At 36.0% G+C, this 15,912-nt stretch overlaps 1 protein-coding gene across 5 annotated transcripts in view; it reads left to right on the forward strand.

The window, feature by feature from the left end:
- MGAT4A (alpha-1,3-mannosyl-glycoprotein 4-beta-N-acetylglucosaminyltransferase A) overlaps positions 1-15,912 on the forward strand; it is a 118,874-nt gene that overhangs the window by 72,420 nt on the left and 30,542 nt on the right. For all 5 annotated transcript variants that reach the window (XM_055329020.1, XM_055329022.1, XM_055329021.1 and 2 more), the window contains one exon: positions 14,515-14,561. In XM_055329020.1, the coding sequence (XP_055184995.1) occupies positions 14,515-14,561 (47 nt within the window). The remainder of the gene's footprint in view (positions 1-14,514; positions 14,562-15,912) is intronic.

The raw sequence follows: 15,912 nt of genomic DNA on the forward strand, positions 1-15,912 counted from the left end.
TTGGTACAATCTTCTTGGAAAGCAATTTGGCAATAGCTATTAAAATTTCAAGTACTGTACTCAGGGACCTAACATTCTGCTTCTAAAAATTGATCCTTGCCCCCACATACAAACATAATTCAGATGCCAGTTGCAAGCCCTGTGTTTCTGACCAACCAGCTATAGACTGGAGGTTCCAGACCTCCTTCTTAGGTTTGATTAGTATGCTGGAGTGCCTAACAGAACTCTGCAGAACATCTATGTTTATTAATTTATTAATAATAAAGGATACAGACAAACACCCAGGTGGGAGAGATGCATAAGGCAAAGTATGTAGGAAGGGGCATGGAACTTCCATACTCTCTTAGGGTGCCATTCTCCCAACACCTTTATGTATTCACCAGCGTGGAACCTCCCCAACCTTGTCCTTTGGGTTTTTATGGAGGTCTCATTACATAGTCATGACTTACTAAATTGTTGGCCATTGGTGATTGATTCAACCTCCCAGTCATCTCCCTTCACTGTAGGTTGGAGGGGTGGGATTGAAAGTTCCAACACTCTGGTCACATGGTAGGGTCTCCTGGCAGCCAGCCCCCATCCTTCATTGGGGTGGATCAAAAAAGGCACCTCATTAACATAACAAAAGACAGTCTTGCTCTCGTTGCTTAGGAAATTTCAAGGGTTTGGGGAGCTCTCTGCCAGAAAGGGAACAAAGACCAAATATATATTTATTATTATAAATCACAATATCATAACTTAAAATTAGTTTCAGTCTATAGGTACAGATGTGTGTATGAAACGATTCCAGACCCTCTTGCCATAGCCCTTCACCTGATCACTAAGGTGTAATAACACTGGGTTTGGAGTCAGATGACCCATATTCAGGGCCTGGATTCTACTTACTGTCACTTGAGCAGATTGTTTTTTCTCTCTTCATTCTCAGTTTCATCATCTCTAAAATGAGAATTATGCTATTGAGCCTTTTAAGCTCAACAGTGTTGCAGGCAGACACAATGAGATCACACACATGGAGAAGTGTTGCATGCTGACAGTGCAGTGTGAGTGCCTGCAATATTCTGATCTCTGAAGACTCCTGAATTGCAGTATTTGTATATGTATCTATGTAGAATTTCAGTATTTGGAAGAAAGTCTATCCTGAGCAGAACTGATTTATAGAATTCATTGAATTGCCTTTAGGAAATTTAAAAATATTAATCACTATATTTGATTCTACCTTGATTAGCTGTTATTAGTCTATGTGTTTGGTAGATCGGGGTATGTTAACACTAGTAACAAGTGCTTACATATTCTGTGGCTAGGACCATGATCTATCTACATGTTGCATGGTTTCTAGCTCTGGATCTCTAGCGTCTTCCTAAGCCCATATTTCCAACTGCCTTCTTAATAACATTAGTTGAATGGTTAATGGTTTGATGAGCAATTTTTAATCCGTTCATAACTAAGTTAATCTGGTTTTCTTGGGCATCCCCGGTGGCCCAGTGGTTTGGCGCCGACCTCGGCCCGGGTGTGATCCTGGAGACCCGGGATCCAGTCCCACATTGGGCTCCCTGCATGGAGCCTGCTTCTCTCCCTCTCCCTCTGCCTGTATCTCTGCCTCTCTCTTTCTGTCATGAATAAATAAATAAAATCTTAAAAAAAAATCTGGTTTTCTCAAACTACTTCTCTTCCTGGTTTCCCATGTGTTTATTAAAGGTTTTTTTTTTATACCACAGAATTAATAAGTCTGTGTTCCAGTTATTTTACTCTCAATTTGTTATGTGGATCTAGTGTGTTTTCAGTTTTATTTGTGTTATTCCTTAGCTTGAAATGTCGCCTCTTCCTTTCTCTTTCTTAATCATCCTTCAGGTCCCTGCTCACCCCTTTTATGAAACTTTCCTATCACCCATATGAATTTTATTTAGAGTAAATAGGTAGAAGTAAATTGATCTTTCACAAACATTTTTAAGTTTTGTAAAGGTGTTAATTACCTTTGGTCCACTTTAATGTGTGAGAAAAAAATTAAGAATGAAAAAAAGTGTAGAAGAATACCTATAGACGTTAAAATGTATAATCTTTTTATGCTTGTTAGACTTTCCGTTTCTCATGTTCTATTTTTCTTGAAGGGGAGGGTCCATAAGAACTCCCCTCTGGGAAGAGAGAAGACACAGAAAAATAGTTACTAGCTCTATTTTTGTTCTTTGTTCCTCTCTGGTGATTTCTTTCTTGGGGTCAGTTGGGCATAAATGATGAGACATTTATAGAACACGCACGGTTTTGAACAGTTGACTGTTAATGTACTGTTTGACTCTATTCTAGAATTGCAGGAGTTAAGACAAATAAATTCCAGTTACTCTGAAGGATCCATTGTACAATGCAAGTGTGATATTCAGATTTTAAGATTGTATCATCCTTATGTTTACTTTTACCTTACTTGTACTTTAAATTATAACCTTTGTATTTTAATAATCCTTTGTTGTCAGTGTGCTTCATTATTTGTTATATATTTTATGCTGTTTTATAGTATTTTTTTATACTGTACCATCATTTATATGATTTCTGTCACTCACGACCATTTCTGACAAAACGTTTTCCTACGCTGGATTTTAGCAAAATTTGTTTTTCCTGTTCTGTTCTTGTATTTGGAGAATTCTCCATTTTATGAATCTTGGTGGGAAGAAACCTCTCTCCCATTATGGAACCTAAGTATCCCAGGTAATTGCTTTGCCAGTTCAAGCATATGACTTAGGCTCAGCTGCTTGGGTATTCCTATCCTGGACTTTGGAGCTTAATTATTTTTTGATCACACAGAAAACCCAAAAGAATAAACAGATAAATTATTAGAAATAATAAGGGAATTTATCAAGGTGACCGAGTGAGATCAATTTATATTTCTATATACCAGTAACAAAAAAGCATTTATTCTAAATATATTTTTCTAAAGAAGCAAGGATTCTTGAATATGTCTCTGTTTGGGATTGTGTCATGTTTCCTTAAGATTAAATTCAGGTTTCACATTTTCTTGGTGAGGAGTAGTTTTTAATTTTGATGAAGTCTAATTTAATCAATGTTTTCTTCTATGATTATTGTTCTCTGTGACCTAAGCAATTCTTGCTTAGCTCCAAATTGTGAAGATTATGTCTTCTGAAAACTTTGTTTTAACTTCTTTATTAGGTCTGCAGTCCATCTTGGGTTAATTTTGGTTGTGGAGTAACATGGTGTTCACATTCATTTTTTCCACGTGGGTGTTCATTTACTCCACTACCTGTTGTTGAAGACACTTTCCTTTCCCCACCAGATCAGTTTGTCGCCTTCTTTGTAAATCCAATGACCATATAGGTGTGGGTCTTTTTCTGTCCTATTACATTGATGTGCAGGTTGATCCTTATGCAGACACCTCACTATCCTGATTACTATTACTTTGAATTAAATATTGAAATCAGGTAGGGTTAAATCCTCCAATTTTGTTGTTTTGGGATTGATCTAGATATTTTGGACATTTAGACTCCTCACAGTCATTTCTAATATCTGGTGTTGCTTCATAGTAGCAAGTGCTTCAACTGGGTGTTTTTTCTTTTAAATTACTGGGGAGATATTTGGTCACAATTTTTCAGCTGTTTTTTGGCTAGCCATATAGTTTTTTTGTTTTTGCTGAGCTTCTCCCTTTTCTCTTATATTTTTGTATAGTTGCTGTGCTGGTTCCTTTTTAATGAATCATAGAAAGAAATAGCTTATTTTTCCTCCCTCTAGGCCAGTAGTTTATGTGGGGGGGAGGGGGCAAAGTAGTGTTCCAGACTAGTTTTTTTCTTTTTTTTCTTTTTTTTTTTTTTTTAATCAAAGACTGTCTTTGTAACTGCTACAGAGTCAGGATGCTTGCTGCAAATATAGTTAGTCTGTGCAATTCTTCAGGCTACCTCAGATTATTGGAACCACATTGAGTTCCTTTTGAGCTTAAGAAATTTGGTTATTAATATGGATCTTACTGAAAATGGAGTTTACAGTTTTGTATCTGTTTCTCATTGATAATTCTGTATAATGTCAGTGCTTCCTAGGCAAATTCTATATAAGTGGCTTAATCTTTTCAAGTTAGTTTATTGTGCTTTCAGCTAGGAATTAGTTACCTGAGTGCTTTGGAACTTTTCCACGCAAGGCACCTGAGAAGGAGGTAGCTTCTGAAACAGTTGTATTCCATCTGGTTATGTTTTCTCAAGCTCTCATAATTGTTAGTTATCTTTTTAAAATAAAGGCAGAAGTATAGATATTATTCTAATTATTCTTTCATTCACTGAACATGTATTTATTGAAGTACTAAAATGAAGAAAGTACTGGAAGAGATTTTTAAAAACCCACTGGATAGTAGATTATGTCCTTCACTTGTAATCTAGATTCCACAGGAATCTTTTTTCTCTTTCTTTTTGTTTTTCTGCATTAAAAAAATATATTAGTTATACACGCACATGGCTGAAGAGTCCCAGTAGTCTACAGAGTCTGTTATTCTAAACAGTAGTCTCCTGTCTTCACTTTTCCTAAAGCCCCTGCAATTTCCTTCTTTTCCCTTCTCCATTTCCCTCCCTCTGAGACCTGTTGAGGCTTCTAGCCTTGGCTGGCTGGCAGTCAGGCAGAGCAGACCTCCCTATGATGCTATTCAGGTGACATTGTTTGATCTTTTCAAAGAACTAACTTATTTTTTTTAATTTTTTTATTGGAGTTCAATTTGCCAACATATAGCACAACACCCAGTGCTCATCCCACCAAGTGCCCCCCTCAGTGCCCATCACCCAGTCACCCCAACCCCCTGCCCACCTCCCTTTCCACTACCTCTTATTCGTTTCCCAGAGTTAGGTGTCACTCATGTTTTGTCACCCTCACTGATATGTTCACTCATTTTCTCTCCTTTCTCTTTATTCCCTTTTAGTCTTATTGACTTCATCATTTCTTTATTTTCCTATCATGTTAATTTCCATTCTTTATTTTTCTTCCTTTCTGCTTGCTTTTAGTTTGCTTTACTCTTTTCCTAGATTTTTAGGTTTTCCTGAAATGTTAGATTATTTTTTCTAGAATTTTTTTAAAGATTTTATTTATTTGTTTTAGGGAGAGAGGACAGCATACATGAGAGGGGCAGACGGGGAGGGTGAGATAGAGTGTCTAGCAGACTCCATGGTAAGCATGGAGCCCGTCATGGGGCTGAATCCTGGGACTCTGAGATCATGACCTGAGTTAAAGCCAAGAGTAAGATGCTCAACTGAATGTGCCACCCAGGCACTCCTAGATTTTCTAGATTTTTCTGAATTCTTAGGTTATTGGCTGGAGATCTCTTCTAGTAGAGGCACTTTTAAGCTATAAATTTCTCTCTAAGCACACATTAGCTTCATCTCACAAATTCTGGTATGTCAGATTTTACTTTCATTCAGACCAAAATACTTTCTAATTACTGCTTTGACCCATAGGTTATTTAGAAATGTATTTAATTTAATGTGTTTAATTTTTACCTATTTGTAGATTTCCCAAATTTCCTTCTATTGTTTTGTTTCTAACTCAGGCCTTTTAAATTTATCAATACTTGTTTATGGACTAGCATAGGATCTATCCTGGACAAGATTCCATGTTGCTTAAGAGAATGGATTCTGCTATTGTCCAAGAGGAAGGAGTGTTTTATAAATGTCTGTTAGATCAAATTGGTAGTGTTGTTCAGGTCTTCTGTAGACTTTCTGATTATCTGTCTAGTGTTTGTTTTTTAGTTTAAATTACAGATTACAGTGTTAAGTGTATCAGTAATGGTTTTGGCTTATAATTTTTTTAGCATTTGTATTTTAAAATGTTATACATTTGTTACAAATCATACAATGCCAATTAGGAAGAAATTGTACATACATAATGTCCTATTAAATTTGCATGTATTTCAACAGTTATTTACCAAAACAGTGATAAATACTAGGCATATCTTTGAATAAAACAAAACCTCAGCCCAATGAAACTTACTGGAAAGACATATTAAAAAACAAATACGGGGAGCCTGAGTAGCTCAGTGGTTGAGTATCTACCTTTGGCTCAGGTCATGATCCCAGGATCAAGTCCCGCATTGGGCTCCCCACATGGAGCCTGCTTCTCCCTTTACCTGTGTCTCTGCCTCTCTCTGTGTGTCTCTCATGAATAAATAAAATCTTAAAAAAAAATACATAATACGTTAAGTGGTAGTAAATGCTTGAAGAGTAAATCAGAGCAAATAGGAAAGGGAGTATGAGGTTGCCGGGGGATGGTTTATTAGAGTGGTCAGGACCTGTGGGTAAAGACCTGAAGGATGCAAGGGTTGATTATTCCAAGCTGAATAACAGCATGTGCAAAGGGTCTAAGGCAAGAGTATTGCTTGGCACATTTTGTGAAACAGCAGGGAGAGGCCTGTAGGGCTGGAAAAGAAAAGATGAGAGGTTCACTAGCAGGAGGAAGTCAGAGAAAGAGTGAGGTGGGCCATGTCACATAGGACGCTACAGGCCGTTTTAAGAACTTTGTTTTTACTCTAAGTCAGGGGACTAACAAGGTTTTTTTATAGGGCTGCATGGCAGATATTTTCGGCTTTGCAATGCTGTGCAGTTTCCGTTGCATCTATTCAGCTCTGCTGTTGTAGCCTGAAAACAGCCAGAAATAATATGTAAATGAATGGATGGGGTTGTGTTCCAGGAAATTTTTACTTTATGAAAACAGTGGGTCTTTCTTGATCTAATTAACACAAAATCTTTTGAGGATTTTAAGTAGAGAAGACACTTTATTTACTTTTCATTCCTTTAAGTTACTTTAAAATACTTTATTTTGAAGTAATTTGGGGTTTATAGAAAATTTACAGAAATAATACAGAGAGTATTCGCTTCACTGAGCTTGCTGTGATGCTAACAACTTATCTAGACATGTTAAGATTATCAAAACCAGGAAACAAAAATTAGTATAATATTTGCTAAACTATAGACTTTATTCAAATTAGACATTTTTTAACTGAAGATTGTTTTTCTGTGTTAGTGTCCAGTCCTAAATATCACATTGCATTTAGTTGTTCTGACTCCTTAGTTGCCTTCTATACATAATAATTGCTTGTACTTTTCTTGTCTTTCATGAACTTGGAGATTTTTAATGAATACACTAGTCATTGTAGAATGTCTTAGTTTGGATTTGTTTGATATTTTCTCATGATCAGACTGTAGTCATGCATTTGTGGCAAGAATAACCTGACTTACCTTTTTTTTTAAATTTTTTTTAAATTTTTATTTATTTATGATAGTCACAGAGAGAGAGAGAGAGAGAGAGAGAGAGAGAGAGGCAGAGACACAGGCAGAGGGAGAAGCAGGCTCCATACACCAGGAGCCCGATGTGGGATTCGATCCCGGGTCTCCAGGATCGGGCCCTGGGCCAAAGGCAGGCGCCAAACCGCTGCGCCACCCAGGGATCCCCCCTGACTTACCTTTTAAAAGGGTCACATTGGCTTCTTTGGAAAGGGAAGCAAAGAACCTACTTAGGCAACTATTATAATATCCAAGTGAGGCATAGACTAGGATAATTGAAGAGGTGGTTGAGAATTTGAACTGAATGGTTTCTAATTAGAAAAGTTTGAGAACTATTGCTGTACATCAACTATTTAGGAGAAGGAAAGGAAGAAAGACTAAGATATATTGAAAGTGAAGTGTTTGACTATTTGTTTAACAACTTGACCATTTTAGAGACTAGTAAGGCTAACTATTTGTCAGCCTTTGCTGATACATCTGCACTGAATTTAAAGTATCATAAAGCCAAACATTAGGTGGCTAGGAATAGCTTTTCTTGGACCCTAGGGAAATAAAATTTATTATGAGCTGCCAGCCCTATTCTAGCACATGCTTGTCCTTTTAGTCCTTTTGATTTGTCACTTGTACACATTAACTTTCTGGAATTTTCATTGGTTCCTCATTAGGTAAAATGACATCTGTTTCAGGTCCTGAAGGACTGGACTTACCTTCCTGCTATACGCAACTAGAAGGCTGAACAAAATGTGATTTATTTGTTCTCAGACATTGGACAGCAGACTATACACGATGGGATTCTCTTAAGACAAAAATAAATGCAGTGAATACCACATTTCCCCCAGCTTTCTGCCTGGAGATGTATTCCAGATCACAGTGCAGGAAAGGCAATCACAGAGAGTGAGTGGATACTACAGAACAGAGTTGCAGAAAGGAAACTGCTACACAGAAAATGATGGTGCCTTTGGGTCCTTGTTGTATTGGGCCTTCCATGCACAAGGTGAAATTCACAAGTCTGGGGGGAAGAATGATCAGGGATTTGCAACATGAACATTGCTGTTGCTTATACAGGATGACCTCTGACCATCCAGAATGGCAAATCCTTGGTAATCACCCAGGGCATTTAATGGAGAATCCAGAGTCACTGCACTGTCTTTGAAATGATTATTCTAGACCCACCCCAGCAAAGCTTAAAAAGAGGCCTCTAAGGGATCAATTGACCCACAAATAACTGCCTCCAAAAAAAAAGCCCAACACTTTTAGAAAAACAAAATTAAGACATTCACCAATGTAGCATCTGTAATGTCTATTAAATAAAAAATGGTAAGTATACCAAGGAGAGAAAAAAGCCATAACTAAAAATTTAGCGAATAGAAACAAATCTAGAAATGATAGAGGTGATAGAACTGGCAGGAAAGGATAATAAAACAACTGTTATAAACATTTTCAAGCACTTAACACAACAAGGAAGAATGGAAGATGTATAAAAGAATCAAATGGTGGAGGAACATATAGCAATGAAAAGTAAAATATCTGAAATTTAAAATTTACTGTGTAATCTTAACAGATTAGATACCACAGAAGGCAGAATAAGTAAATTTAAGAATGATAATAGAATGTACCCAAAATTAAATATATATAAAAAAAAGACTGAAAAAGAACAGTGGTATTCACTACATTTATCTATGGGGTAATAGTAACTGATCTAATATGAATCTCTAGAACGGACAGGAGAAAGAAGGAATAATTGCTGAAATTTTTCCATATGTGAAGAAAAGTATAAATCTTTAGATTTAAGAAGTCCAGAAAATCCTAAGCAGAATAAACACAAAACTATTGTCAGGTATGTTATAATCAAATTGCTGAAAACAAGAGATAAAGAGAAGGTTTAGATAGAAGCCAAAGAAAAGACACATGCACAGAAAAAGATAAGAAAACTACAGTTTCTTGTTAGAAACTATGCCAGCCCAAGATGATGGAACAACATCTTTAAAGTACTGGAGGAGGAGCCTGTTTTTTCTAGTTTTAAAATTTTTAGATAAATTGTCTTAGATTTAGTTATTGTTATGAAGTATTCATGCTACATACATCCTCGTGACACCCAGGTGTGTGGGCATCTCTAAAAGCAGTATACAGATACAGTGCCAGCTCTATCAAAATAACAGTGGCATTTTTCTCAGAACTAGAGCAAAGAATCAAAGGGTAGCTTGATCCCCCCTATTGGGTATCAGCTTGAGGGCCGGTCCACACTACTCCCATGCTTGGCCTTCTGCTATGTCATGGGCTTTAACTCTTGACCAGTGGGCATCTGAGTTCTAAGCAAATTCGTTCATATTCTTTGATATTTTAAGTGTAATTTCTTTCACTACTTGATAGAATGAGTTAACAAAAAAGGAGTAAGAATAGAGAAGACTTGTACATTGCTATCAACCTAATGATACAAAATCTGAAGAGGTTATTTAGGAGGTAAATATCCAAGGTGGTGGACGTTATTTTTGTGAACTCGTTTGAAAGACTATCTTTGTGGCCTGTTTGGCTAATTCAGCCTTTTTTAAAAATTGAGTTATAATTGACATACAATATTTTCATTCAAATATCTAAGATGGCAATCCAATATTACATATTATAAAATGATCATCACAAAAGGTGATGTCCCACACAAAATTGTTACAATATTATTGACTATATCCCTATGCAGTATATTGCATCTCCATGAATTACTTATTTTATAACTGGAAGTTTGTATCTCTTAATATCCTTCACCTGTTTCACGCATCTCCCCCCATCCACCCCACTGCAGTCACCAGTTCTGCATATCCATGAGTCTGTTTTTATTCTGTTTGTAAACTTGTTTTTTAGTTTCCACATACAAGCATACTTATATTGTGTTTGTCTTTGACTTATTTAGTATAGGTCCACCCATGTTGTCACAAATGACAAAATTTCATTCTTTTTTATAGCTGAATATGTTCCACCTTATAGATCACATTTTCTTTGTCCATTTATCTGCTAATGGACACTTGAGTTGCTTCCATATCTTGCCTATTATAAATAATGCTGCATTGAACATAGGGATAAATATATCTTTTCAAATTAGTGCTTTTGTTTTTTTTTTTAAATAAATACCCAGGAGTGGAATTGCTGGACTGTATGGTAGCTTTATTTTAATTTTTTTTGTGGGTCCTCTGTACTATTTTCCACAGGAGGCTGCACCAATTTATTTGCCCACCAACAGTGCACAAGGATTTCCTTTTCTCCATGTTCTTGCCAACACTTGTTATTTCTTGTCTTTTTAATTCTAGCCATTGTGACTGATTTGAGGTGGTATTTCATTGTTTTGATTTGCATTTCCCTGATAATTGTGACAGCATCTTTTCATGTGCCTGTGTGTCTTCTTTGGCAAAAATGTCTATTCAGGCTTTCTGCTCATTTAAAAAATCAGGTTGTTGAGGTTTTTGTTATTGAGTTGTAGTAGTTCTTCATATATTTTGGATAGCAACCATTCCAAATATCTATTCCCATTCCCGGAATGCCTTTTCATTTTGTTGATGGTTTCCTTTGCTGTGCAAAAGTTTTGTTTAATGTAGTTCCATTTGTTGATATTTTGCTTTTGTTTCCCTTGCTTGAGGAGACATATCCAAAAAAATGTTACTGAGAATGATGTCCAAGTGTTTAATGCCTGTTTTTATCCTGGGAGTTTTATAGTTTCATCTCTTAAGTTTTCAGTGCATTCTGAGTTAATTTTTTTCTTTTTTGGTATGGTGTAAGAAATGGTCCAGTTTCATTCTTTTCCGTGTGATTGTGCAGTTTTCCCAACACAACTGATCAAAAAAGCTGTCTTTACTCCTTTGTATGTTGTCTCTTTGTTGTAGATTGACCATTTAAGGGTTTGTTTATTTCTGGGCTCTCTTCTATTCTGTTGATCTTTTTCCATCAGTACCATACTGTCTTGAATACTATAGCTTTGGAATATAGTCTGAAATTGGGAGTATGTTACCTCCAATTTTATTATTCTTTCTTCTTAAAATTGCTTTGACTGGGTTTTTTTTTTTTGTGGTTATTTACAAACTGTAGGATTATTTGTTCTAGTTCTGAGAAAAATGCCATGGGTGTTTTGATAGGGATTGATTGACTCTGTAGACTGCTTTGAGTAGTGTGGACATTTTAACAATTCTTCCAATCTATGCACATGGTTTATCTTTCCATTTGTTAGTGTTGTCTTCAGTTTTTTCCATCAGTATCTTGGAGTTTTCAGAGTATAGATCTTTTACTACCTTGGTTAAATTTATTCCTAGGTATTTTATTTGCTTTGATGCAATTATAAATAGGTTGGCTTTCTTAATTTTTTTTCTGATAGTTGATTATTACTGTATGGGAACACAACAGATTTTTGTATGTTAACTGTGTCGTGTAATGTTACTGAATTTATGTTCCATGAAAAGAACGTGTATTATGTTGGTTTGGGGTGGAGTATTCTGTACTCTGTCCCACCAGCACTGGTCCAGTGCAGTAATATGACCTAAGCTTTTCTGTTCAGCATTCTGTTGATCTTGTATTCCCAATTTGCACTATATAATACATTCACAAATTATACATATATACTATTAATAGCATAATTATACTCCCTAAAATATTTAAAAAATAGAAAATGGCTTTTTACATTTAACTTTTTTAATCCTGTTTTTTGTAATTTACCTATTTATTAGTCATAGTTATGCAGTTTTAGAACTCAGTTTTAGAACATTTTCATCACCCCAAAAAACAACTCTATACCCCTTAGCCAACCTCATTAATACCCTTCTCCCTCCAGCTCTAGGCAACCACTAATGTACTTTCTGTTTCAATAGACTGTTCAGTTCTGGACATTTTATACAAATATGGTCATATAATATGTAGTTACACATTTGTAACTGGGCTTTTTTTCACTTGGCATAATGTGTTCAAGGCTCATCCCTGTTGCATTATGTATTAATAATATCTTAGGTTTAATATAAAAATATTTAATTTTACTTAACCACGAGGAACACTTGATTCTTCTGGAAAAAATGTTCTTTCTTTTTCTATGTATGTACACTTTTCTCCCCACCTAGCCCAAACATACCATTCACATACCCCTAGAATACATATACTTCAGTTTTATGTTCACAGATACATTCCTATAATTGTGTGATAATACTGCCTTTTAAAAAGTTCCCACATGCCTTTCAAAAAACATCTCAGGAAAAAGCACTGTCTTAGTTTAAAGCAAGCAAGCTCCAAGATCTCAGTTACTGCCTATCTTACTGTCAACATGTAAGAGTCAGGAAGAAGCAAATAGAGGCCCTAATGGAGATAAAGATTGGGCTGTTTGTTTCTAGGCCAGTTATGCATTTAGCTTTCTTCAGAGGCTTCCCAAAACAAATCCCTTAGCTGACATCAGAAAGGATTGATTCTCTTGTACAAAAGTGACACCAGCTGCAGTCATTTAAGCAAATCTTTTGCTATTTATGTCAATTAACATGGAACATAAGGATTACAGATAATATTAGGTACGATTCACTTGAATTTCATATTTTTATTTTATTACATATTACTTAATAAATCTACATTTGCATATGCTTATTCTTCTTGGCCCACCTCTTGAACAGCCTACTGGGGACAGAGCTGATCTTGTTCATCTCTGTATTCATTTTTCCTTGGCTGGGCAAATTACTGGCCCTTAATAAATGCTTATCAAATTGAATTATAGGTTGTTGCTTAAACATTAATGTCTATATAAATCAATTCTGATGATATTCTCCAAAATTATAGCTAATGAGTGGTAAGGTACTCAGTGAATAATTAAGGAGAGGTCACTGACTGATGTTTGGGTTTATATAGGGAAAGTACAGAAAGTTTTGAGTTGTGCGCCAGTTGTATGTCCATAGTTAAGAGTTTGAAGGATGTGGTCTTAAGGTATCATTCCTCAGTCTTTTTTTTTTTTAATTTTTATTTATTTATGATAGTCACACACAGAGAGAGAGAGAGGCAGAAACATAGGCAGAGGGAGAGCAGGCTCCATGCACCGGGAGCCTGACATGGGATTCGATCCCGGGTCTCCAGGATCGCGCCCTGGGCCAAAGGCAGGCGCTAAACCGCTGCGCCACCCAGGGATCCCCCATTCCTCAGTCTTTAAATTTAACAGTAGAAATAGGAATTACTTTCAATTAACAGAAATTAAGGTTAAGATGCTTTTCCAGAAAATCTTCTATATATACAACTTTTTATAGCTTAATAGTTTTGTAATTCCCAGGGTTAAGCATTATCTTTTTGTTTCGAACTGTTTTCTTCAAGTATCAAGTGTTTTGGTGGTCTTTATAACACAGATCATAACTTATGTATTATTGATTCCTTCTGACAATTGAATGTTTTAATATAAGCCATGAATGTATTTAAAATTGGTAGACAGTATTAGATTGTTATTTGTACATAATTTGTTGATTGCTTGATTGATAGAAACTGCCTGAGTACTGGGGAGGGGCAGGAAGAGAATCTTAAGCAGGTTCCATGCCCAACTCCGAGCTGGGAGCAGGGCTCAATCCCAGGACCCTGAGATTATGACCTGAGCCAAAATCAAGAGTTAGATGCTTAACCGACTGAGCCACCCAGGCGCCTCTATTTATATGTAGTTTTAAAGTACACACGTCTGATAAACATTAATTTCTAACTGTGGATAAAGTGATTTTTGACTTGGGGTCTCATTATCAGCCTAATAATGATTATAATAATACAGATGATAAAAGCTTTTTTATTACATGGTTTTATCATTTAGTGTCATAGTCTCTAAGGTATTTTTTCCTCCTGCTTGTATTTTTTTATATATATAGGATAGGAAAGGAAGACTCACAGACTCAGTTATACAGGCCAGGTAACTACAGAGACAAATCTTGAACTTAAGGTTTATGATTGCAAAAGGAAAAATCTTTCCCTATAGCTTGGTGCATCTGTTATTTATTTATTAACTACTTATAGTTCAGTGGTTTAAAAATAAATAGAAACAGTTTTTGTACTCAGTTTTTTCTACTGAATTAAAAATCATTGAAGGTAATAAAAACTGACATCTGCTTAATATATTAGTACATTGTACTAATGATTCAGTGATATATTGTGCAACAAAGCAGAATATAGAACTGCAAATCCATAAGTTGTCTGAAAATTTAATGTAATGCTTTTGTTGAATGTTGTAATTCTTTTTCAGGATTTAGTATTAACAAAATTTAAAAACATTAATGTATTGCAATTTTTTTTTCTTTCCCAGACAGATAGTGATTATGTACACAGTGTTGTAGCCAACCTGGAGAAAGAGTAAGTTCTTAATTATGAAAATGGAAATATTTTATTTTTTTAATAATAAATTTATTTTTTATTGGTGTTCAATTTGCCAATATACAGAATAACACCCAGTGCTCATCCCGTCAAGTGCCCCCTCAGTGCCCATCACCCATTCACCCCCACCCCCTGCCCTCCTCCCCTTCCACCACCCCTAGTTCGTTTCCCAGAGTTAGGAGTCTTCCATGTTCTGTCTCCCTTTCTAATATTTCCCACACATTTCTTCCCCTCTATTCCCTTTCACTATTATTTATATTCCCCAAATGAATGAGAACATATAATGTTTGTCCTCCGATTGACTTATTTCACTCAGCATAATACCCTCCAGTTCCATCCATGTTGAAGCAAATGGGGGGTATTTGTCGTTTCTAATGGCTGAGTAATATTCCATTGTATACATAGACCACATCTTCTTTATCCATTCATCTTTCGATGGACACCGAGGCTCCTTCCACAGTTTGGCTATTGTGGACATTGCTGCTAGAAACATCGGGGTGCAGGTTACCCGGTGTTTCATTGCATCTGTATGTTTGGGGTAAATCCCCAGCAGTGCAATTGCTGGGTCATAGGGCAGATCTATTTTTAACTCTTTGAGGAACCTCCACACAGTTTTCCAGAGTGGCTGCACCAGTTCACATTCCCACCAACAGTGCAAGAGGGTTCCCTTTTCTCCGCATCCTCTCCAACATTTGTGGTTTCCTGCCTTAATTTTCCCCATTCTCACTGGTGTGAGGTGGTATCTCATTGTGATTTTGATTTGTATTTTCCTGATGGCAAGTGATGCGGAGCATTTTCTCATGTGCGTGTTGGCCATGTCTATGTCTTCCTCTGTGAGATTTCTCTTCATGTCTTTTGCCCATTTCATGATTGGATTGTTTGTTTCTTTGGTGTTGAGTTTAATAAGTTCTTTATAGATCTTGGAAACTAGCCCTTTATCTGATACATCATTTGCAAATACCTTCTCCCATTCTGTAGGTTGTCTTTTAGTTTTGTTGACTGTATCCTTTGCTGTGCAAAAGCTTCTTATCTTGATGAAGTCCCAATAATTCATTTTTGCTTTTGTTTCTTTTGCCTTTGTGGTTGTATCTTGCAAGAAGTTACTGTGGCCAAGTTCAAAAAGGCTGTTGCCTGTGTTCTCCTCTAGGATTTTGATGGAATCTTTCTCACATTTAGATCTTTCATCCAGAAAATGGAAATATTTTAATTACTGGTACTGGCTTTTTGCTAAAAGAAAATGCCTTTTTTCTAGTTCATTTCTCTGTGGAGTTTAGTGTTCATTGGCCACTACCATTGATCTTTTATATTTTCATAAAATACATGCATATAT

Source organism: Nyctereutes procyonoides, unplaced genomic scaffold (assembly GCF_905146905.1).
Source record: "Nyctereutes procyonoides isolate TBG_1078 unplaced genomic scaffold, NYPRO_anot_genome, whole genome shotgun sequence".
Classification (NCBI taxonomy): Eukaryota; Metazoa; Chordata; class Mammalia; order Carnivora; family Canidae; genus Nyctereutes; species Nyctereutes procyonoides.